This window comes from Microtus oregoni, unplaced genomic scaffold, assembly GCF_018167655.1.
Source record: "Microtus oregoni isolate MIOR12 unplaced genomic scaffold, Mior012 000054F_ref0000373, whole genome shotgun sequence".
NCBI lineage: Eukaryota > Metazoa > Chordata > Mammalia > Rodentia > Cricetidae > Microtus > Microtus oregoni.
The window spans coordinates 15,422,535-15,447,524 of NW_024543830.1; the positions used below are offsets into that span (position 1 = coordinate 15,422,535).

Consider the following 24,990-nt stretch of genomic DNA (forward strand, 5'->3'; position numbering starts at 1 on the left):
CAGTGAGCTAGAGCTGTACAATTTAGAATTCGAATTATCTAAGATGAAAATATTATGTGAAGATCCAGTGACAGACACCGGTAATAGTTTTGGGGGTTTCACGGCAGGTGTAGTCTTTCACAAGCCTGGACTGATTAGGTGAGGAAAGACAGTCCATTAGAGGAATACCTCCCATCTGCCCAAACTTCCATTCAGGAGAAGATGTGGCTGTCAAACTAAGGTCAATCTATTGTTTTTTAATTAAATAAACATTAATTTTCTTAGTTGACTTCTTAGATGATCCAAAGGTCTGGCCACCTTAAAATGAACATTATCCATTATAAAACTCCAGCATTTCCCAGATGAAACTCCTAACTTTTGGCTTCAATCTTTTTCCTCCAGGCTCATAGGATGTTTAACTCCCACATTCTGACTCTGCCTAGGAAATGTTGAACACAAGTTAGAGATCTGAAAGCCTAGCTGAACAGGAGCACTTTAGAGTTCACAGATCACCAGCCCACGACCAAGAAGTCAATCTCTTCAGACAGTTTTGGTCATTTTCCCCTTCGGGTCAGCTCTGAAACTCCAACTGCCCCCTCCCATCCTAAATGAAGGTATCTGACTGGTTAGGATGATTCCATGTAAACAGAAAGCAATAGAAGTAGTATGTAGAGGCCAAGAAGTAGAGAACTTCTATTTTTAATTAACAGAAAGGTTTAAAAAATAGACAGATTCAAATGAAAAATACAAAATGCATTCTAAAGTAAAATTAAGCATGGATTATCTATTATTTTAATTATCAACACCATTTCATTAAACCCAAAGTATAGAAAAGTCATGAAAACAACATTTCACTAGTTCTCGTTCCCAGATATTTTATATTACAGAATACAGCAAAGGAAAGACAAGTTCAGAGTAGGACTTAGGAACCCCTACACTTGGAAATTAGGTCAATTGCTGATTAAAATCAATACTTTTCTTTCTTTCAGATGACATTTTCCTAGACCTAAAGAAATGCATGTCAGATAATAGTTATTCTGTCTGCACAAGAATGATTTCCCCGTGAGAATTAAAAATTTTAAAAGCTGCCGGCAAAGGCACTGGTCACTGTGGCTTGCTCTTCGAAGCAGTTCTGACCACCAACCTTTTAAATGAGTAGGAGGTGTCATCAGAAGATGAACCGGGTCCAATCTGAAAAGACTGGACCTCAAAAGGCACTGCTCAAACGACTGGTCTGAAATGCTCAAAATGCACTCTGTTTGCCAACCTCAGAGGCCCACTCGGTGTTCAATGACAGTTGCTATACATTGTACAAAAGGACTGTCGCTCTCAGCACAAGCAGAATATACACCAGGAAGCCGGACTATGACTCACACCCTCGTACACAGACTGGACAGAACACCCTCAGCCCTAGATTTGAGAACAGCACCACAAATCCAGAGACCCATTCTACCGAAACCCACTCTCAAAGGCCAAAGCATACTCAGCAGGAGCAAAAGGAAACAAAAGACAGGGTTTCCAGAAAGGACTAGTTACAAGCAGGAGTAATCCTGAACTCTTTACTCACCATTTTAATACTGCTGCCAACTGTAACAGATTAACATCTGCACACATGACAAAGTGGAAAAAAGCCCCCAAAGGCAAGTTTAGAAAAAGAGCAGCCTGACTATGGATCACTACAATTAACACTGCTACAGCAAAACCAACGGCAAACAGGGGTTTGGCACCACATTTACAGGAAAAGCATGCACTGTTAATACAGCTTAGATGTCTCCCAACAAAAAAGGCCACGAAGATGGAAAACAGGGGCACCTCATACAAGATTCTCCATGACGGAGACAAACAGGCAAGAATCAAGTGGTCACTTTAGTAGATCTGTAGCAGCAAGTCATTGGTTCTCAATTTAGCAGTCTGCATCTCTAACTGACAGCTATCCTGTGTGTGACTGTATCCAAGAAGCGGAGTTTCTATCATATTACGTCAGTACTCACCTAGAAATTTGGTAACCAGCATAAACAAGGCTAACCTTCAACCACAGCTTAGGAAATGAGTGCTAGGAGCAAACTGTAGAGCTCTCCAATTTAACTGCTGGTTGGAAGCCACCATGGCACTTTAAACATGACGGCAACACGAATTTCATTCAGAAAAGCTGTAATAACGTAGTCCCAATAACCAGGAAAAAATTTAATTATGGAAATATTACACCTGACTGTTCCAAGAGGTAAAAACAAACAGCTCCTACTAAGAGGAATATTTTCAAGATGTCTGGTCACATCATGTGCATAGTTAAGACTGAGTTCTCAGAAGATTCTTTTGCAAACAAGTAAGATTTTTTTAGTTTTTCTTCTCTTGATGAGAAAAATCTTAGAAACTAACTACTGGTGATTTGTTAAGAAGGAAAAAAGTAAGCTACATATTTAAGTTCTGGAATGCAGCACCTTGACGTCAACACGCCCTAAACATTTGAGATTAGAAAATCCGAGCGATGCCTAGATGAGCCAGCCACACTTTACAGCTGTTCCAATTCCAATGTCTGACGCGAACGCCTCATGCCAACTAAACATTCCCTAATACAGAAGATTGTGCTAAAGAGTGCTAAGATTCTGCATGCTGCTGCCATTCCCTGGTCCCATCATGCTTGCAGCTGACCCAAGAGACAGCAGGTGGTGTCGGGTCTCAACACTCCTCATTGCAGTAACTGAAAAAGAAGAACACCATTAATTAGAAAACAATTACAAAGGCAGACAGAACACCCCACCAGAGCAGTGTAACCAACTGCCGAGAGTTTACCTGTCACTAATCCCGTCTCCTCAATAAAGCCCACATTCCTTTAGGTTGTTTTTAATGATGACATCTGTAACAGCATCAAACACAAACTGCACATTTTTGGTGTCTGTGGCACAGGTAAAGTGAGTGTAGATCTCCTTGGTATCTTTTCTTCGGTTCAGATCTTCGAACTGGCACTGAATGTAAGCAGCTGCCTCTTCGTATGTATTGGAGCCTGAAACAGACAACCAACACTGTCAGCTCCAATCATAACAGCCATCCATATGTACTTAAGAAAGGCAACACCACACAACCGAATACAAACAGAATTATTCCTCTATTTCTGTTGTCATTAGGATGTTCACTACATTCTTCAGGAAAACGGACTACCACTGTAAAATAAAATCATCACACACAAGGAATAAGGAAAATAACAAGTTTCACTTCCTCTTCATTTAGATTGTTTAGCTAAAAAAGAAATCTAGACAGTGTACAGAGGAAAAGTAGGCAGTTATGTTTCTGGACAATGCAAGTGTTTAAAAGGCACATGTTGCCCCTTGGAGTGATCCTGAAATAAGGATCCCAAGAAGGTAAAGCATTCATTTCAAAATCATTCCAGTTTTTAAAAGGCTTAAGTCAAGGCAAACTAGCAGATGGAAAGAAGTGGGACCCTAGTGCTATACTCTGACACAGGTCTCACTCTCATGACTTCCTACCTCATCCTCCCAATGCAGCATTCAGGCATCACCATTATGCACAGCTAGCAACACACTTTAAAGGCTGAGTTCCATCTCAATAGAGCTGCTGCTTTTTAAGGAGTAGGGAGGAGAAGACCAACAGCTAGCCTTACTTTTAATACGTATCATCAGCACTCGCCATCTACTTTCTACATCATCTTTTGGCCTTGGGAAGCCTTTAGTTAGGACAGACTTAGAAACTGCCTGTTAAAGCCAGGTAAATTACACAAAGACAACATGCAGCTGGTAGTGCTGGCCTGGAGGGATGGCTCAGCCCTTGAAGGCTAGGCTCACAACCTAACTATAAGAACAGTTAGCTCGCCAGATGGTGGTGGCACACACCTTTAATCCCAGCACTCGGGAGGCAGAGGCAGGCAGATCTCTGTGAGTTCGAGGCCAGCCTGGTCTACAGAGCAAGTTCCAGGACAGCTCCAAAGCTACAGAGAAAGCCTGTCTTGAAAAACCAAACAAACACCAAAAAACCCCACACAAAACAGTCAGTTCCAAAGGTCATTTTCTAGTCTTTTTGAAATCTGTATTGCTGACTACTCACTTTGTAAGCATGTTCCTTGCTTTCTTAAGAAAAAAAAAATCATTACACTTATTTATTTATTTATGGGGTGTATGTATGTGGGTTCATGCATGCCACAGTGTGCACATGGTAGTCAGAGGGCATCTTCCAGGAGTTGGTTCTGTAAGTCCCAGGGACTGAACTTGGGTCATCAGGCTTAGCAAAAAGCACCTTTACCTGCAGAGCCATCCCCCTGGCCCAGTGCCCTAAAGTAAGATACTGGTTGTTTTCTTTTATAGACTTTATAAACCTTTATTTCTCTCCTATTGATAGCTAGCATGTTTCTCACTTTATCACTTTCTCTCCTCATTTTACAATCATCTCTCTGACTATAAAAAGAATATCATGTCTCAGCTAACAAGAGTCCTTCTATGGAAATAATTAACTATGGCTTTTCACATAGTGGTACAGTCCTGCCATTCTTGTTTGTGATCCCTAATCTCAAATAACCGACTGGCCTCCAGCTTTTTACTTTTTTTTTTTTTTTTTTTTTTTTTGGTTTTTCAAGACAGGGTTTGGCTGTACTTTTAGAGCCTGTCCTGGAACTGGCTCTTATAGACCAAGCTGGTCTCAAACTCACAGAGCTCACAGAGAACTGCCTGCTTCTGCCTCCCAAGTGCTGGGATTAAAGGCGTGCACTACCACCGCCTGGCATACTTCCTTTAGCCATAACCAGAATCTTTTGCTAGAAACTCAACTGGAGGTTAAAGCAATCCCAGTGCAGCCTCGTTGTTTTAATGGAGGGACACAGAAATGGTGGCAATGCCATCTTTCATCTTATGAACTGAATAGCCAAGAAAGTCAGTAAGTGGACAGAAAAGAAAGAATGAACACGGAGTTGAGGTAAGAGATGAAGGTTACTTGCAGTGGGTACAGTATGTACAGTATGTACCCACCAGAACTCCACGTTACACCCAGTGAACGCGTGAGTCATCGCTGCTGACCTAAGACCCACAACCTTTACCTGTGTATTCTGGGTAACAGATTGTTAATGGGCTCCTCTTTATTTTTTCCTCAAAAAGGTCTTTCTTATTAAGAAAGAGGATGATTGACGTGTCTGTAAACCACTTGTTGTTACAAATGCTGTCAAACAGTTTCATGCTTTCATGCATCCGGTTCTGAAAAGCAAACAGGATTTGGATGGGTTAGCAGCAAAATGAACTCACGGAACTAAGTTAGACATTAGCATAGCTTGAAGCTGAGTCAATCTTGATTTGTGTAATTCTTGGGGTTAGAGGATGAGAAGGGATGGCTGACAAGATGCAATCCTGTCCACATAATGTGGCTACCGAGAGCAAATGGAGACTGGAACAATTAATTGGTTTTGGAAATCTAAGCTCAATGACAAGAAAATACAGGGCATTAAGTTTGGTTTTCGTGAGCAAATGGTGGCAACCCATCTTCCTATGAGTTCTGTCCATTTCCAGCTGTATCGAATGTTTTAACATACCATTTCCTCATCCTCGGCCAGAACAAGGTCATAGTCACTGAGGGCCACACAGAAGATAATCGCTGTCACTCCCTCAAAACAGTGAATCCACTTTTTCCGTTCTGATCTTTGGCCGCCTACATCAAACATTCTGAGTAAAGAAAGAAAGCCCAGATTCAGCAAAGTCACATTTACAGTTCTCTCTAGTCTGTCATGGTTAAGAACCTCCTCGTTATGACATATTCAAATCCCATTTATAACAGAAAAGACAAGGTTCAAATCAAATATGTCTAAGTAATTGTCAGTGGCTAAAAGCAGAGCCCACAGCTGAGCCTCCTCCCTTTCAAAACATGTACTGGATGTGCCAAATGTCAGCAGAGTTAAAACTAAAAGTGGATTGAAGGAAGGAAGGAAAAGAAAGAACCCATGCAGAGCTGAAGAGCCCAGCTGAAGATAACTGCAGCCATAGCAACTGGTGTTTGCTGGGTGTTTACCATGGTGCCAGGCACTACACCCTAGACCATGGCACTCTAAATCCACTTTCTTTCTTTTAAAGATTTATTTATTATGTATACATTGTTCCGCTTGCTTGCCAAAAGAGGGCACCATATATCATTATATGATGGCTGGAAAGTCACCAAGAGGTTGCTGGGAATTGAACTCAGGACCTCTGGAAGAGCAGCTGGCACTCTTAATCTCTGAGCCATGTCTCCAGCCCCTCTAACTCCACTTTCTTTCCTTAGCCTCACTATGCTGCCTCTCAAAGTGGCTTGTTTCTGTACTCCCAACTTGCATTCTGAGTCCCAAGTTTATTTGCCTTGTGTTAATGAAAAACATACAGAGATACTTGCATAAAAATTAAATTTTATATTGGAATTCTAAGAATTGATCAATATTTTTTTTAAATCCCTGCACCAAGTTTGGGGGTAATGACTCAGCCAGTATTCTGGAGGCCTAGAAGAATGGCAAGTTCAAGGCCAGCCTGTGCTACACTGCAGGACTATCTCAAAATAAATAAGCCTAAGCAGCATTTCCCAACACCATATCTTGCTTGAACCTAATCAGCAGTAGCAAAGCCTCAACTGCTCACACACTATGTTCTGTTCCAGACTTATTTTAGACCTCTAAGTGCTAAGTTTGTGTCAACAGTGTCTGTTTTTACTTTCTACAATGACAGGAACAGCTGACCTTCTCGGATGGGGTCAGCAGTCAAATGTTCACATACTCTCACGATCCGTGTCTGGCTAGTGAGTGCAATCTTCAGTAACTCAGAGCCTAAATGTCCAGCGATTTTTTTGCTCCATAGATTAAGAGAAGTAAGATCCATGTGCTTTCTCTAAATACGTCTGACGTGAGCATTCATCCTCTCTCTTCCTGGCCCAACTCTCCCTTCTGAAGGATCCTGTAGTTCTTTGCAACCTTTGGTCTTGTGCGACAGCTAAATGATGTCATCACAAGTTGGCCTTAGTCCAGAGTCCACTGAAGGGCTTAAAAAGGCTAACATTTCACCATATAAATCTTTGAAAGAGAGGTATATTAGCACACCAATAATTGCATTTAACGTCCCGTTTTCTGAAAGTCCATAAAACTAGCAGAATGCTATAAATTCCCACTACCAGCTTTTAGTACATAGTAACACAGTATTATTCACTAACAGATCAACATTTTATAAACATTACCTCATAACTGAGAGGCAAGTAAGTAATTACACAATGCCTTGCATATGGTAGATGCTCAATAAATGTTTGAATAAATGGATAGTGGTTTTGCCTAGAGAGAAGAGGAAAAGGAAGAGGTGATAGTACTTCATAATCAGGTATCTCCAGCCAATAATAACGTGGATGTGGCACTTTCATCTGACTGGCTACTCATCCTAGCATAGAAAGAGAGTAAGTAATTTGACTTGGCTACTGACCCTTACATAGAAAGACAAGGTTACCTAGCTAAAGACCATTCTATGAATGACCAAAAATGTTTCCCACACTAAATATTGGTTTTGGTATTTAATTAGAATTGAATTATTAATTTTACAGTACACAAAGAAACATCTCATTCCTATGGCTTCAAGGGTAATCCATACAGTTTCTGCTGATTTTGTTATTAAGTTCATCAGTACTTAAGATAAGCAGCCAGTTCACCCTAAAATCCTTCACTAGGTTTCAAATCCAAGTTAGTGTGCTAAGATTCCAATACCTTACCACGTAGTGGTGCATGCTTTTAATCCTAGTACTCAGGAGGCAGGCAGAGGCAGGCAGATCTCTGAGTTTGTGGCCAGCCTGGTCTACAGAGTGAGTGAGTTATAGGACAGTCAATGCTACATAGAGAGACTACGTCTCAAACAACTAAAAAGACTTCAATACCTTGCTGGCTGGGTAGAGGTGCACACTTTAACCTTTAATCCCAGAACTCAGGACAGCCAAGGCTACACAGAGAAATCCTGTCTCAAACCCTGCCAACCCCAAGAATTCCAATACCTCAACTGGTACTGGTGCTTAAGTCCTGTGTGGACTTGGAAGCCCTGACTCTTCACTTGAGGATCTGAGGTAGCGCTCCCTTTGTGTGCAGTAGCAGCGACTTCCACACTCACACAGTCACAACCAAGTAACCTCTCAAAACCTTACAACACCCAGCGTTGGAGGGGGAAAGGTTGCTTCCAACTCAAAGGTCACGAACAGAAAAAAAGGAAGCAACAGCAGTTTTAGCATTTTAAAAAGAGAAGCAGAGGCTTTTTCTTAGAATGACTGGTGTCAGGAAGAAATTCTTTTAAAGCACTAGAATGTCCTCTAGAACAATTGCTATTTGTGTCATCACCATAAAACACCTCTATTCCCAGGCCTACTTTGCACGGCATACATCAATACAAAAGCCAAGTTTAGCTCCACCCCATTAAGCTTAGTGGGAAGGGGCCACTGAGAGAATGCTGCTAAGAAAATATTTCTATTTTAGTATCACAATGTCAGAACAAAGCCATCTATGAAAGTTATTTTCTAACTACTCAGCACTGTTGCAATCCTAACAACACTCAATACCTATTTGGCAACTAAGAAAAAAGTCTTGAAAATAAATATGAATTAACACAGATTGGCAATTACATGATTAATTCTAATGGTAGGTAAACTGTTAATTAGTTTTACATTCAATTTCCTCTAAATGGGCATAAATACTTATGTTACTTGGAGAAAAAAATAAATATGTGGAAAAAAAAAGTATGTGCGTTTCAATCAGATGCGACCTTAAGCTAATGGCCGATAAATATATTTAGTTTCTAAACCAAGGACCCCTGCTTACAAAACTTTACACCCCTACAGAGAATTTAACTAAGAGGGACTAATAAGCCAGGTGTGGTGGTGTATGCCTGAGCACTCGGCAGTTAGCAGCAGAGGATGCAAGTTTGAGGCCAACCTGTTCTACATAGTGAGACCTTGTTTCAAAACCCAAAACAAGTCCATGTTGGCTAATCTGTGTAACGCACAGGCAGGGAAAGGCTTTAACTTACTTGAAGTACAGCTCCTTGAAGGTGAAGTGTGTCTCCACAATGCCTGTAGTCTTCACTCTTGTCCGAAGAACATCTTGTTGAGTTGGAATGTAGTTGGTCTGGGATATTCTATCCAAATCATTTAGGTAACTAGATGAAATACACATTGGTTTTTACTTGATAAAGCCAACCATGGACACACAACAGGTCAACAGACTAAACTATCTGCTTAGCAAAAAGTAGATCCTGAGACTAGCTAGGTACTAGATGTGTAAGGTCCAAGGTTCAATCCTAAGTACCAACAAACCACAAAAAAAGTAGACCCTAAAACTCACTGATGGGACAGAAGAATATTATCTCTTCGGTGTCATAGAATGAGAGGGAAAAGCAAATCTAGCAGGGGGAAATTAATAGGTTCTGCACAAAGTAATAAAAATGGCTTTAAATATGCTGTGAAGGCATATTTTAAAACCATGGCAATTTTGTTCCTGCTAAAGAAAAATTCCTGAAATCTAATATGAAATAGGTTATGTATTTATACAGAAAAAAACAAACCTACAGGTGGCACAGACCTGTAAGCCCAGCCTCCAGAGTTCCAGGAAAGCTTGGGCTACATAGTAAGACCCATGAAAATAAAACACAAAAAATTAAAACACACGTTCTTGGATACTTAAATTTATGTGGGTTGCATACATAACTATTTGAGAGCTCATTAGGGAATGACATTTGAATTACAAAAATTAGAAGAACTACACTCGGTGTCTCACCAGTATATGCCTGTAAAACCAGCACTTGGCAGAGGCAAGAGGCTCCAAGTTTGAGAGCAATCAGGAAAATATACATATATACAGAAGTTTCAGGCCAGCCTGGGCTATGTAACAAGATCCTCTTTCAAAAAAGGGGCAAGAGTAGAGAGGAGACAAAAAGCTAAATCTTCATTGACTCCAGACAGAGAAGTACAAGAGCAGGCGGCACTACTGGAAGTGTGTCACCCAGCTCTTCCACAAACCAAATCAAGCTCAGATGAACAACTTTGGCGGGAGACAACTCTATACCCAACACGTAACTGGGAGTCACAGCTTACCCACTATATGACAGAAGAAGCAATTAAAAATCTACCTTTGATGACCACTGAACTACCTAAACTAGCACATAAAAACAATCCTATTTTTAAAAAGTGGACAAAAATCCTTTTACTGTATGCCAAACCATTTCCACTATAAGAGTTAAGGAAGCTTTATAAATACCACTTAATTGCTCGTAACAATTTGTGACAGAATGAGGATGGGGAAATATAATACTAGAGAAAATACCTTAATAATCAAAAGTGCACTATCTAGCTCAGAGAGGGCTACAGATGACAAGTACTCACGAGCCCCCCCAACACACACACACACACACACACACACACAACCACATTTTTAAAATACACCATGAATACAGGCCTTAAAAACATGTAGGGGCCAAAATGGGATCCCATGTAATAGTAAAATAGCAGTAGTAGTTACCAATTCTTTAAAACTAATACTCAAGAGAACTTCCTTGATGAAGAAATGATTCAACTCTATTCTCTGACATAATATTCTCATTCTACAGAAGTCTACTAGCATAGTTTGGCACAAGGTGTGAATGGTGCTGGGTTCTGTGGCGCAGGCTTGTAATCTCAGCATTTAGAAGGCTGAAGCAGAGGGATCACAAGCTCAGGCCTGCCTGGGCTATACAATGAGTTCACTGGCAACATGAGCGAGATTGTGTCTCAAAATAAAAACTAAAAAGAGGGTTGAGGATGTAGCTCACTGGAAGAGCATGCGCTAACATGCAGGAGACTTTAGTTCAATCCCTAGTACCCACCCCCACACAAAATTAAGTGGCAATCACTACTACCAGAAAGATTCGTAGTACAATAGAGAGAGTGTAAAAAGGGCTGACACACCAGACGCGGGGCTGCACACCTCTCATCCTAGCATGGTGGGCAGAGGCAGGTGGATTTCTGTGTGTTCAAGGCCAGCAGAGCTACACAGTGAGATCCTGTGTCAAATACAACAGCAAACCAGGGTGTGCGCGCATGTGAGAGAGAAGACATATCCGATTTTAGCTTCCCCTGCAGTTGGCCGTCAGTGCCTGTCCTATACACAGGGACCGACCTCTACTAGGTGTCTCCGCCTCACCTGCCTGCTGTAAAGTGAGAGCGCTGAACAAAGGATTCTATAGACTTCTGGACGTTTCTCATATTTAAATATTTCCTTAAGATAAGTACTGAACTTTCTCTAGACTCACCAAATCATTTTCTATTACAGTTTCAAGGGGAAAAAATTACTTACTATGAGGCAGAATCATTGAGCTGATATTCTCTGGATCTGCTGAAACAAGCCTGCACCCCACCATCTCGCCATAGCCGTTTAATCACGCCTGCGAGTTCAGAAGTCATGACTCCTTCTTCAGCACTGCCAGCTAGGACAAATAACTGTCTGGCATCATCCTAGGCAAACAATTAAGAGAGGGCAGATGAGTTCCCACTTCTTTAAGACTGGACGAGTGTCATGCACATATACACATACGTTAGATGTCATACCACCATCCTTCTGATGGACTCCCAATCCTCTCTCCTGATGACTCAAGAGTAATGCCTGGGTGGGAGTAGGGAATACTGGTCTATGAGACACAGCACAAAGACAATGCAATAGATCTCCATGCTGTTAAAGTAAGCCCTGAATGAGGACTGGGAGCACGGCTCAGTGATCAAGTACATGCTATGCAAGCATGAGGACTGAGGTCGGAACCATGTAAAAGCTGAAGGCCACAGCACAAGTGAGCTACATCCTGTAACCTCAGTGCTGGGAAGCACAGAAAGAAGGATCCCTGGAGGTCACTGGCCTACCATTCTGGCCAAAATGGCATGCTCCCCATCTGGAGAGACACTGTCTCCAAACATAAGGTGGAAAATGGTAGAAGAAAACATCTGCTATCACCCTCCAGCCTCCCACACTCGATGCCCACACATATACGCACAGGTGTATATGTTCCCGAGACCTGCGGGGTATAGCTCAGTGGTAGAGCATGTGCCTACCACTACATAGAAACAAAAAGGTGTGCGCATTAAGAAGTGGAGTCTGAACATGACTCAGGGACTACGACAAAGGTTGCCTGCTCCTTCCCCTTCACTGCAGAGAGCAGACAGGAAGGAGATGATTAAGGCCAAGTAACAGGAATCAAGCCCTCAAGGAAAATGTTAGGAAATCTAGGGAACACCACCAACATTCTCCAGCAGGAGAAAAGATAGCAGCAGAGAAAGACGATCATAATGTCCTGACCTTCAGACAGGAATTTTATTAGTTTGTAAGCCTTAAAAAAGGTGGTATGAGAATTTTGATGGTTTAATTTATTTTACCCATTTCTATACACATGTAAAACTGAACACAGCAGGACAGTGGTGGCGTACATCTCTAATCCTAATACTCAGGGAGGCAGAGGTAAGTGGATCTCTAAATTCAATGTGTACAGACTGAGACAGGACAGCCAGGGTTACACAGAGAATCCCTGTTCCAAAACAACAACCAAACTGAACCCAGATCTCAAAGATTTCTCTATATAAATCTAGTTTTTACAACCTTAAAAATTCCAAGTAACTATAAAGATGAAGTTATTTTTTAATCACATAATACATAAATAGAAAGTAAAGGGAGAAGAGATTATATATGTCTTTTATTTGTTTGTTTTGTTTTTCTAGACAGTTTCTCTATGTAACAGCTCTGTTGTGGAACTCACTTTATAGACCGGGCTGGCCTTGAACTCAGAGATCTGCCTGCCTCTACCTCCTGAGTGCTGGGATTAAAGTTGTGCGCCACTACCACCTGGGATGTTTATATCAACAAAAACAAAAACTAGCAAACAAAAAGCACTGTGGAACACAGATGCAGTAAAACTGACAATTTGTACATCTACCCACAAAATCACCACACTGCACTTAAACTAACTCTGCCGAACTCTACGTCCAGATTCTGTCCGATATTCACCTGGTAATACTGTAGATCTCTGTAACAATTTTCATGCACGATCTGCACTTCCTCTCTCGCTCTCGTTTCTTTTTTCGTGTGGTGTGGGAATACTGTATATGTAGATCTCTGTAACAATTTTCATGCACGATATGCACTTCTTCTCTCGCTCTCGTTTCTTTTTTCGTGTGGTGTGGGAGTACTGTATATATATGTGTGCACACACACCCACGTATGTGCATACAGGAGAGCCAGAGGAAGGGCTCAGATGTCTCTCTCACCCTGCCTTATTCCCGTGAGACACAGTCTCTCACGGAACCGCAAGTTCGTCATTTAGCTAGACTGGCCAGCCAACAAGCTTCCAGGATCTGCCTGTCTCTGCACCTAGTACAGGGGAAGCAGACACGGAGGACCATGCATGATTCCCTGTAACAATGGTACTACGAGTTCCTTATGCTTACACAACAAGCACTCTTAGCCACTCAACCATCTTCTCAACCCCTCTTCTCTCTTTCAAAATAATGATGATGATGATGATAAATAAAAGAGCAAATGATTAAGAAATGTTTAAGCATTATACAAACTGTCAAACATTCTAAATAACAAGTAAGATTTTTTTTTCCACGTATGGTATACTGCTTTATGTAACATCTGAAAACTACACAAGTACTGAAATTTGAGCTATACTCAAGCAGGCATACAAATAATTAAGCACATGTATTTTTTTAATACCATGTTATTCCAATTTTAGAAACTTCAAAATACTATATACTGGTACTGTTCTGTTCTGATTCTGAGAATGTTCTTTTTAGTTTGTTTGTTTGAGACAGGGTTTCTCTGTAGGTTTGGAGCCTGTCCTGGAACTAGCTCTTGTAGATCAGGCTGGCCTCGAACTCACAGATCTGCCTGTTTCTGCCTCCCGAGAGCTGGGAATAAAAGTGTGTGCCACCACTGCCTGGCCTCTAAGAATGTCCTTAAGGAATATTTTCCCCTTTCTACTTAATTGCTCACCAGCCTGCTCCAGCTTCCTGAAAATAAAGCCTTCTCCGTAGGCTTACAGAGTGCCCCTCCTGACAGCAAACCTTAAACAGATACGAAAGAGAACTGTACCGTACTCGGCTCTATTTTTTTCACTCTCTTAACAACCATTAAAAACTAGAGGAATAAAAAAGATAAATACAAATATAAAGCCTTAGCTATGAGAGAAAAAGAGAAACTACGAAAGATTAAAACTTTAAAAGCTTATTTTAAAAGGACTTTGGATTAGGCTGAGCGGTCGCTGTAAAGACAGATGACTCAGGAGTCCTGGGAGGGACTATGAATGTCAGGTCTACCTGGCGACACAGGAGTATTACTGATACCAGCTGTGTCTGTGCGTGAACACAAGCATGTGTGTGGAGCAAAGGACAACCTCAGTACTGTTGCTAAGGAGCATCTGCCTTGTTTGTTTGTTTGAGGCACCGTCTCTCTTTGGCCTGTGGCTCACTGATTCGGCTAGGCTGGCTGGCCAGAGAGCCCCCATGATCCTCCTATCTCGGTCTCCCCGGCACTAGGGTTTTAAGTTCACACCAACAACACCTGCTTTTTGTGAGTTCTGGGGATCAAACTCAGGTCGTCACAGAGAGCAAGGATTTTACTGACTGAGCTCTCTCCCCAGGCCCTGATGACATCTGATGAAGGAAGTAAATGAAAGGGAGAGGAACGGTCAAGAGAAACAGAGGTGGACAAGTGATGGAAAGAAGTACGAGCTAAAGGAGCCATCCCCGAAACTAAGAGGACTAAATACCAGGAGAAAAGCCAAGAGAGACAGGAAAAATCAATAAACACAGTTCTGTCAGCTACAGAATACAACAAGTACTAGAGAGAAGTATCTGGATAACATGAAGGAGAGAAAAGAACACGGAAGAGCTCCAGTGCAAAGAAGAAAAGTCAACAAGAGACAAAGACTGGAAAGGGCTAAGATAGGAATAAAAACTTTACTTGAACTCTCCAATTTCCCTAAGAAGAACAGAAAACTAGCCTGCACAGAAAGACCACTGTGAATTTAAATCTAGCCTGAACCAGTGTGTAAGACACTGTCTCTAGGAACCAAAAATGCAGGCGTAGTAGTCAAGAGCATGCATGGCTCTTGCAGAGAACTGGAGTTAAGTCTCAGCACTTACATAAGTAGCTTCCAAGTGCCTGCAATTCCAGCTCCAGAAAACCAAACCCCTCTGGCCTCCAAGGGGATCCACACACATAGGGACATATCCATATCTAAACACACATAGACACATAATTTAAATAAAATTCAAAGAGAAAGAAAAGGGGGCAGAAAGCAGCCTCTGGGCTGAATGCTGTTCACTTACTCACCAAGCATTGCAGGCCCTTAGGACAATGCCCAGGAGGGAAGAAGAGGCTCTAAACTATGTCATATGACAAGAAAAGTCACTCACATTTTCCTTCCCCTCCTTTTTCGCCATTGACACTTAATCTAGGTCCTGTTCCCTTATTTCACCCCAAAGATATATCTACTCAACAACACATTGAAACCACAATGGCCCTTTTAATATGTTCCCCTTCAACTTCCCACTGACCAAACATTAGCTTGCACTTGATAAACTGAGCAGCTGGTAGGAGTCCCTAAGCTACTCGAACCATACAGTTTTGTCTTTCCAGGCAAAGCCCCCAAGTCTCCTCCACTTACTTTCCCACGGCACTTGAGTATTGTGTCATTGAACACAGCTGACATCCTCGGATGCACCCTGTACTTCTCCAGCACTCTCCTAAGACTAAGCTGGTGACAATATAAAAGGTCTCCTGTCTTCATTTTGGCCCTTTCTCCACTGGCATCAAACACCCTACTTCACAAACTGCCCTCAAAGTCTACTAAATATATTATTATTATCATTAACTGACTTAAATTCCACTTTGTGTAAAGCAATAAAGAATTATATTTGAGTAAGTAATAACCCAGAGTTCAATGTAAGATAGTGACAAAACATTTTTTTTTTTTTTTTTTTTTTTGGTTTTTCGAGACAGGGTTTCTCTGTGGCTTTGGAGCCTGTCCTGGAACTAGCTCTGTAGACCAGGCTGGTCTCGAACTCACAGAGATCCGCCTGCCTCTGCCTCCCAAGTGCTGACAAAACACTTTTTGAATACCTGAAATCACTTTGAAAATTGGAGAGCTTGTGTTTATGGTCTTACAGAATTTACCCTTGACCCCTATAGCTCTGAAAGCAGGGACAACTACACAATCTGTCTTCTAGAGTCTATAGTTACTATCCTCAACTACGATAAAATAAAGCCCGTGGTACTGTGACAGAAGCAACTGAGTAGAGCCCACCGCGACCTATACTCTATCGACAGAATCCCACTCCCAGGCTCTGCTTGCAGCGGTAACTTACTATCTATTGAGTCAGACAGACAGCACATCAAAAACAAGCACACACTATTCGCACCATCTTATCTTCTTCTTGTTCCCTAAAACATGACACAAATTTGGCCTAACTGCATCTACAGAAGAGCAGCAAGTGAAGAGGAAATGAGAAATACTTACTGCTCTGGCAGCTTCCCCAAAATCAATCTTTAACCGTCCCATGGCTCTTATGATCGCAATGATGGACTGAATAGTATTGCTGTAGACAACTACTTTGTACTGTTTACATTCGTCCTCTGAATAGCCATCCTCATGAATGATTCTTCAAAAGGAAGAAAACCGCAAGTCAATACCATGAACGGAAAATGAAAACATTATGAACTTTCTATGAAGAGGGTAAATTCAGTCTTGCAGGCCCTATGTGAACTTACTTCATCTGTTTCACAATGGTACTTTTACCAGATTCTCCAGCACCTGAAAAAGAAAAATAGATTTTTAATTTCTTTGTACTCAAACAAAGGTATGGAATAATATGACTGGTAATTCTAGGTTAATGGAAAATACAGGTCCTGTGAAATTTTGTGAGCTTTCATGTTTATCAGGATAACTGTGAGTTCCTCAGTGAGAGCACTTTGCTTTCTTTACATTGGTATCATTTCTGCAAAACAGACATTACTCAAAGATAGCAACACGTATCTTTTTAGCAGCATCATAAAGTATGAAATACTCAATGAGCAAAAGAGCAATTGTGAACTTGTGGCTTACGGCCTATTCATAGTTATTAATTTTATGACTGGCCAATGGACCTGCGGAATGTTCCAGAAGTGATCCTTCCAGTCACAGAGCTAGAAAGGTTTCAAACAGCTGAACCTGTATTGCCTCTACTGTTCGTGATACAGCTAGCTCCTCTTCCGGGAAGGATTGTACCACCCTCCTTAGCTAACTGGAATCACCTAAGCTAAAGATCAAAGGTCAAGTAAACTTCCAAACCTTGACATCTGCCTGCTAGATCTTCTCTAGTCAATAATTCTTTCATCTTCCAAAATGCTCTTAAAACGCTACCACATCTCTCCAACATCAAATGCTAATTCTGACAACCCTGACCATCCTTTTTAGACAAAGGCCAGAGAACATTAACTCATTTTCCTACAACCAATCTACTAATCTACCTCTAGCTCCACTAACATTCTCTAGCTTCATCGACGGATGAGCTGTCTCTTCGACGTCCTCACTGCTGTGCTTATGTGTTTATCGCCTTTGCTTCCCCTCACCTGTGGCTGCTGAGACGTCCAGTATCACTGCTCTCTCCTTACTATGTCAGCCTCAGCACATAAACTGTTGAACTGCCGTTATACACACCGCCCCATCAATCTTTGACACCCCCACACACTCATTTTCCTCTAGCTACTCCTCCACTTTCCCTGGGCCTCTGAAAGATCTACCACTGTTACTCATTATGGGGATGGGGAGGGAGCAACAACACACACAGAACATATGTGGAGGGCAGCGAGCAGCCTGCAGGAGTGAGTTCTCTCCCTCCACTGAGGGGCCCAGGACTGCAAAGCAAGCAACTCTACCTACTGAGTTGCCCCTCTTTATGTCTCTTTGTAGCAAAATTTCCCTAGTGTGTCCTCCACACTTCCAATTAAATACCTCCAATTCATCCCCATCACTACTGAAACCATTTCTCAAGGTCTCCAAGCCACTGGCATCTTTGACAAGCTGAATGGTCATTTCTAGTCCTTATTCTGCCTTTCAAATCTGCTTTTTCCAAGTTAATCCTTGTCTTTTTCTTTATCTATACTAATGCTCTAACTTTCCTAATTTGGTGGTTTAAAGCACTATTCATGAATAAAATAAACCCCCAAAAAGTAAATGTATCAGGATGTTCTATGTACTTTGCTACCATTAACTCATTTAATCCTCACCCCTCTGTAAGGTAGACACTATTATCCTCATTTTATAATGAGATAAATGAAGCAGGAAGGGCGGGGAAATTGTCCACAGTTATATCTGGTGGCAAAATAGACATTTCCACTTAGTTTAGCTTCAAAGCTGGCATGTGCTAGATTCCCAAAGACCTTCAATCTTACTTTCCAAACTCGGCTTCAAAGTCATTACCTACCGGATATATCACAGTAGATGTCCCGTAAGCATCTCAAACTTAATGCCCAATACTGACCGAGTTACTTATTCCCCACTTCCACCTCAAACAAGCCTGTTCTTCCTTTAGTCTTTTCATCCCAGTAAAAGGCACTAACATTGAACTAACATGCTAAGGTCAAAACTGGTAAGTGACATAGAAGGAACAGTGTTAATACATGTTAAATATTACTAAAATTTTGTGTGTTTTTGTTTTGCTTTGTATGTGTAGTTTTTCAAGATAGGGTTTCTCTGTCTAATAGTCCTGGCTGTCCTGGAACTCTCTGTAGACCAGGCTAGCCTTGAACTCTGCCTGCTTCTACCTCCCGAGTGCTCAGATTAAAGGTATGCACTACTACCACCATAAAAAATTTAGTGTTAAAAATACACTGGAAACCACAGCCTACCTAATTCCTAGCAAAGCTTTTGTCAATTTTTTTTTTAATTTTTAAGCTAGGTCTAGCAGTTGGGCAGTGGTGGCATAAGCCTTTAAACCCAGCGTCTGGGAGGTAGAGACAGGTGTATCTTGTGAGTTGGAGGCCAGCCTGGACTACAAAGGGAGTTCCAAGACAGAGAAATCCTGTCTACAAAAATGAAAACAAACAACAAAAAAGATAGGATCTAGCTATGTAGCCCTGGAAGTCTGAGAATTCTATGTATAGCAAGGTAGCCTTGTACTTTTAAGGATCCTCTTCTTTCTGCCACCCAATAGCCCAATGGCTGGAATCACAAGCATACAGCACTCCTGTCTGGATCATGTCGCAACACTGACTAGAGTTGTCTCGTGGCCTCTATTTACACTCAAATTACACCGTGTGGGTAATAAGGTCCAATATACTCTGCTCCCTGCCGATCTCCTCACCCTCATTTCTCGTTGTCTCCACTCTGTCCTCAACGCTCTTGTCAGGCCAGCTTCTTCGGGTTTCCTCTAACACGCAAAACTGGTTCTCACCAGGCTAGATCTGACTCACGGTTTGCACATCTGCTGTTCCATCTGATTGAAATAATTTTTTGCAAGATTTTCTTCTTCACTCACATTTCTGCTCCCTCAGAACAATTCCTGATGAAATCACCCGAAGACCTCCTCCCCACACTGTATACTCCTTCACAGCATGGATTTTCACAGCAGACTTACTTTTCTCATCTCCCCACTAAAACAAAAGCTCTGCCAGACTGTTCTTCCCTGTGTTCCCAGGGGCCCCAACTGGGCCTGATAGCAATTAGTCAAATAAATATTGAACAAATGTGCTTTTTTTTCCTTCTGGTTTTTCAACACAGGGTTTCTCTCTATAACAGCCTGTTCTGGAACTCGATTTGGAGATCAGGCTGGACTTGAACTCACAGAGATCCAACTGCCTCTCCCTCCTGAGTGTTGGGATTAAAGGCCTGCACCACTATGCCCAGCACAAATGTACAATTAATATGCACGATAATGCACTAAATATTTCTTTATTTTATCAACAAAAAAACCTAAGTTAAAATAGCATTTGAAGATAAAAACCCAAAATAACTACACTCTTGCAGAATCAAGAAGTTTTTGTACGGGGCAGAGAGATGGTTTAGTGGTTAAGAAACTGCTCTTCCAAATGACGCACGTTCAATTCCCAGCACCCACATGGCAGCTCACAACTATCTGGAACTCCAGTTCAGGGGATCTGGCACCTTCATACAGACATACATACAGGCAAAACCTTAATGTACATAAAAAATGAATAAATCTTCAAAAAAACGTTATTACTACAATATTCAAGTAGCACAGTGTCTTATGACACTGTCAAAATACAAATTTCGCTATGCATACCTAGAAAAACTTTTCAGTTCTAGGGAAAAATCAGAAATGCATGCTACATGTTTTTTAAATCGTTAAATTCAGAATTCCAGACCATGTAAGCTTTAGTGTAATGAGGTACTAAATGCTCTCCTTTCAATACTGAAAATGGTATACCTATGCTCATGTCAGATTATTTTGAAAGGGATTATAAATAAATCTGTTAATAACACCACTAATATTTACCCATCTCACTAGGTTCTACTCTATGAAAGAGGATCTCCCCCCCCCCTCTCTCTCTCTCTCTCTCACACACACACACACACACACACACACACACACACACCTGCCTCCCTCTATGCTGTCCTACTTTTATTTCTCAAAGGTTCCCTAGAGAATGTCATTTTGGGAGCTGGAAATACAACTCAGTGGAAGGACACTTGCCTGGCATGTACAAGGCCCTGTTCATTCCCTGGATTGCAGAAAGAAGAAAAGGAAAATGTGTGCTTTGTAGCGAGCTGCATGGAATCACACCTGATGGAGATGTATAATCAACTCCTGAGATGGCTAAGGCCTGACCTATGCTATGATCACGCAATGATTATCAGCTGCCTGTATATGCGTGAACCTATGGGCAGTGCCCACCTGGCAATCCGGGATTGGCAGCCCATGTCTACTTAAGGGCTGAGAGAGGTTTGCCCGAGGAGAGAGGAAAGACAGAGAGAGAAAGAAAGAGGAAAAAAGGAGAGAGGTCAACGGAGAGAGAGGGGAAGAGAGGAAGAGAGAGAGAGAGTGAATAAAGGTCCTGGAATAAACTACAGTGAGAAGAGCTCCGGTGGTCGCGTCATCCTTGCGGGTCGAGGGTGACCGTGACAGTGCTTGCCCTTCCTTTTATTATTACTCTGTGTATTTCTTCCCTAGCTTTTATTACGCGTTCAGTCCGTCTCATAAATGAAGGCAACTCTTATTGCCCACAGGATTTGTTTTCAGTGTATGTTACTGGGCATTTGCTATACACAAAGAGTGAATCACATTTTGTATCACAAGGCCTACTTAGCCCATTCAGCTTGTAGACTCATGCAAAGTTCCACCATTTTGTCCATCTTCCAAGTACACTCTGAAATCTGAGTCACTTGGAATCCACTCACTGTTCTAGATGTCTTACTTAGGGGGTTTCTATTGCTGTGATAAAACCTCAGGACCCAAAGCAACTTGGGAAGAAACGGGTTTATTTCATCTTACAAATCTCAGAGCACACTCCATCACTGAGGGAAGTCAGGGCAGGAAACCGAAGGCAGGAGCTGATGCAGACAAAAGCATGGAGGGGTTTTGCTTACTGGCGTGCTCCTCATGACTTGCTCAGTCTGCTTTTTTATAGAAGCCAGGACCTCCAGCTCAGGGAAGGCACCACACACAATGGGTTGAGCCCTCCCCCATGATCACTAATTAAGAAAATGTCCTGTTGGGCAGTGGGGGCACACACTAAGGAGGCAGAGGCAAGTGAATCTCTATGAGTTCGAGGTTCAAGGCCAGCTTGATCTACAGATCAAGTCCCAGGACAGTCAAGGCTACACATAAAACCCCTGTCTTAAAATCAATCAATCAATCAATCAATCAATCAATCAATCCTACTGGCATGCCTACAGCTGGATCTTATGGAGGCATTTTCTTAATTGAAACTCCTCTTCCCAAGCTTGTAACAAGTAAGCATAAAATCAGTCAACACAGTAGCTTACTAAGGTGTAAAATAATTTTCTCTCTCCTTAAGTAATTCTCAAATTATTTAAATATCTCTTACTCTTCACGTATCTGAGCCTAATACTGTGTCTATTATATTTCTCAAAGCTCCCGCGTCTTCACCATTCCAAACAGCACCACTGCACAAATCACCAGCCAGTGACTCTCCCAGTTCTCCAGCCACCTCCTCTGACTCTGGCCTCCAGCTTCACCTGAGATACATCACTCAGGCAGCAAGCTCTCTTCCACAGCATTTCCCTCTGCGGTTTTGCCCACCATGTTCACACACTGTACTTCCCTTGCCAACTACGTATGACGTTTGGACTTCTAATTTTACCTATATTTTATCCTATATTACTTCAAAAATAGTAAGTTTAAAGGAATACTGACTTGCTATAGACTACGGCAGAGAAAAAACTACAGATTGGAGTAGGAGAAACTGAAGATGACCCTACAGACAATAAGAATGGGAACCATGGAGGGGGAGATTCTAAGGGAGAGAGTTGGGAGGGTCACTACATACATTCCCTCTTTCTTTCATCTAACTAAGGCCAGTCCACCAAAGAAGGTCCTAAATGTCCTGTGTCCTGTTCTGCTCATATGCCATGAAACAGGACGGCAGAACAGTCAACAGAAAATGCTCTGGGCAGTGCCTGGTCCACAGTACTGCTCAGTGACCGTTAGCCAGCCACTGTTTGTAAAACTGCCCTCGCTGCTGAGAATATTACCAAGTGATGTCAGGGCCTCAAAGGACTTTACTTTCTAAAAACTACTTTGATATTGATGTTGGTGCAAATTCCTAACAGAAAAGGCAGTTGTATTCAACAGTTGTCTCAAAGTAATAAAACTCTAGATGGATATGGATTCACACTTATTTAAAAAACAAACAAACATGCAAGCTAACAGCTCCAGCAAACTACAGCAATGTTTGCGGCACTCTCTCCACCCCACCCTGAGGAACAAAGACTCTCTTCGTTGGGTTTGTCTGCTGTCCTGGCTGCCATCCCCTCTGGCACGCTTCACCCATCTTGGTCTCAGAACTTTTCCTCCAAGTGTCCCCACAGGTCTAAGCCATTGCAGAGGCTTTCCAGTGGTACCAGAGACACCTTTTTCTTTTAAACACTTGTTTCTATAAAGAAATCTTGAAATTTCTAGCAACTCCACGTTATAACTAGAGCACAGTTTGGGCAGCTGGGTCCCAGACTGACACCACTCGTGAACAACCTTCTAGCAGTGCCGGACCAAGACTCTCTCCTTAGACTTCTATTGACATATACATGAGCAAAAAATAAATTCTGCTTCTTTCTATCTTAATTTCCTAGCTGGTGCCACCATACAGTAATAAACTCAACGGGACAGTAAATTTCAGTGCTACTGTGCCAAGTGTGCAGCTATGTGACCTTGGGTAAGTTACCTGACTACAAAGTCTGCCTCCTTATCTATAAAGAATGAAGAGCTTTGGCCTAGATGGACTACAGTTACACTCAAAGCTAACTGATCTCTTATTCTATACAAGACTCAAATCAAAACCACAAATGCACACCATCCTAACAACTCAACAATTTAAAACAACTACCATATTACAGGTATTAGTCTATCACCAGGCCAGTGGGAAGGACCTGTGTGAGGAAGCAGAGTCACTGGACATGCCAACTCCCATGTTCATCTGGCAGAGCACTCGCGTTTACACTGCTGTACGGACGCAATAGGGGTGGGGGCTGAGGGTTGGGAGAGCACAGAGAAGGGAGGGAAGATGGGAGGCAAATGATGAATTGCTACTACCAGAGATGAGAAGAGCACAAACCATGCTACTTCCAACAGGGACAAGTGTTTTCACGGATTCTCTCCTTCTACCATGTGGGTCCTGGGAACCAAATTCAGATCACAGGTGGGCAACAAGCACCATCTTGTCGGCTTCATGACTCACTGTTTAAGATTTATGCATGTGAGCCGGGCGGTGGTGGCGCACGCCTTTAATCCCAGCACTCGGGAGGCAGAGGCAGGCGGATCTCTGTGAGTTCGAGACCAGCCTGGTCTACAAGAGCTAGTTCCAGGACAGGCTCCAAAACCACAGAGAAACCCTGTCTCGAAAAACCAAAAAAAAAAAAAAAAATTTATGCATGTGAGTGTATGTCTGTGTGGGGTATGTTATATGTACGTGCACGCACAGGCCTTGAGACCAGAAGAGGACTTAAGGCCCTTCAAGCTGTGGTTACAGGTGGCTGAACCTCTTGACTGGGGTGCTAAGAACCAGACTGTGGTCTGTGTAAGAAGAAGTAAAGGCTCTTAAAGACTCAGTAATCTCAGGCCACCCTCCACTCCCCACCCCGACCTCATGATTTCTTTTTTAACAACAGTAAAAATTTAGATCAATGTTAAGAATATTTCACACAAAATGCTTTTCAACGCATTATACTTATTACAAAATCCAGTTGCTGCTTCCTTTCTCTTTCTTTTTTTTGGAGGGTGGGGGTGGGGGTGGAGACAGGGTCTCAGACTTCAATTCATGATCCTCCTACTTCGGGGGCTTGATATTGCAACTGCTTAACTCATAAAATGGTTAGAAGAGGGGGCTTGAGATTGCTCATTGGTTATGAGTGAGCACTTGCCGCCCTTGTTAAGGACCCAGGTTTGGTTCCCAACACCTATACTGACTGGGTGGATGATCACAATCATCTGGAACTCTAGCTCCAAGGGATATCCTCTTCTGACCTCCACTGGTACCTACATACATGTGGTGTACACACACACACACACACACACACACACTCAAAGACACACAGATACATAAAAAAATAATAATCTTTTTCAGAAGAGGGTTGGAGAGATAGATCAGTGAGCAAAAGCACTAACACCAAGCTGAACCGGAGTTCAAGTTCCAAGACCCATGTGATGGAAGGGGAGAACAACTCCCTCAATTTGTCCTCGAGCTTCCACACAGACACGCATGCACACACAAACAAATAAGCAAATTAAGGATACACACAAATAAAGGAAGGAAGGAAGGAAGGATGGAAGGAAGGAAGGAAGGAAGGA

The 24,990-nt window shown here is 42.1% G+C and overlaps 1 protein-coding gene across 1 annotated transcript in view; it reads right to left on the reverse strand.

The window, feature by feature from the left end:
- Positions 1-662: 662 nt before the first annotated feature.
- Positions 663-24,990, reverse strand: part of LOC121437910 (guanine nucleotide-binding protein G(i) subunit alpha-3) — a 39,224-nt gene continuing 14,896 nt past the window's right edge. Inside the window, exons 2-9 of the mRNA XM_041638028.1 lie at positions 16,739-16,781; positions 16,488-16,629; positions 11,279-11,436; positions 8,979-9,107; positions 5,504-5,633; positions 5,018-5,171; positions 2,770-2,980; positions 663-2,677 (exon numbers count right to left, since the gene is read on the reverse strand). Of these exons, the coding sequence (XP_041493962.1) occupies positions 2,790-2,980; positions 5,018-5,171; positions 5,504-5,633; positions 8,979-9,107; positions 11,279-11,436; positions 16,488-16,629; positions 16,739-16,781 (947 nt within the window). The 3' untranslated portion in view covers positions 663-2,677; positions 2,770-2,789. The remainder of the gene's footprint in view (positions 2,678-2,769; positions 2,981-5,017; positions 5,172-5,503; positions 5,634-8,978; positions 9,108-11,278; positions 11,437-16,487; positions 16,630-16,738; positions 16,782-24,990) is intronic.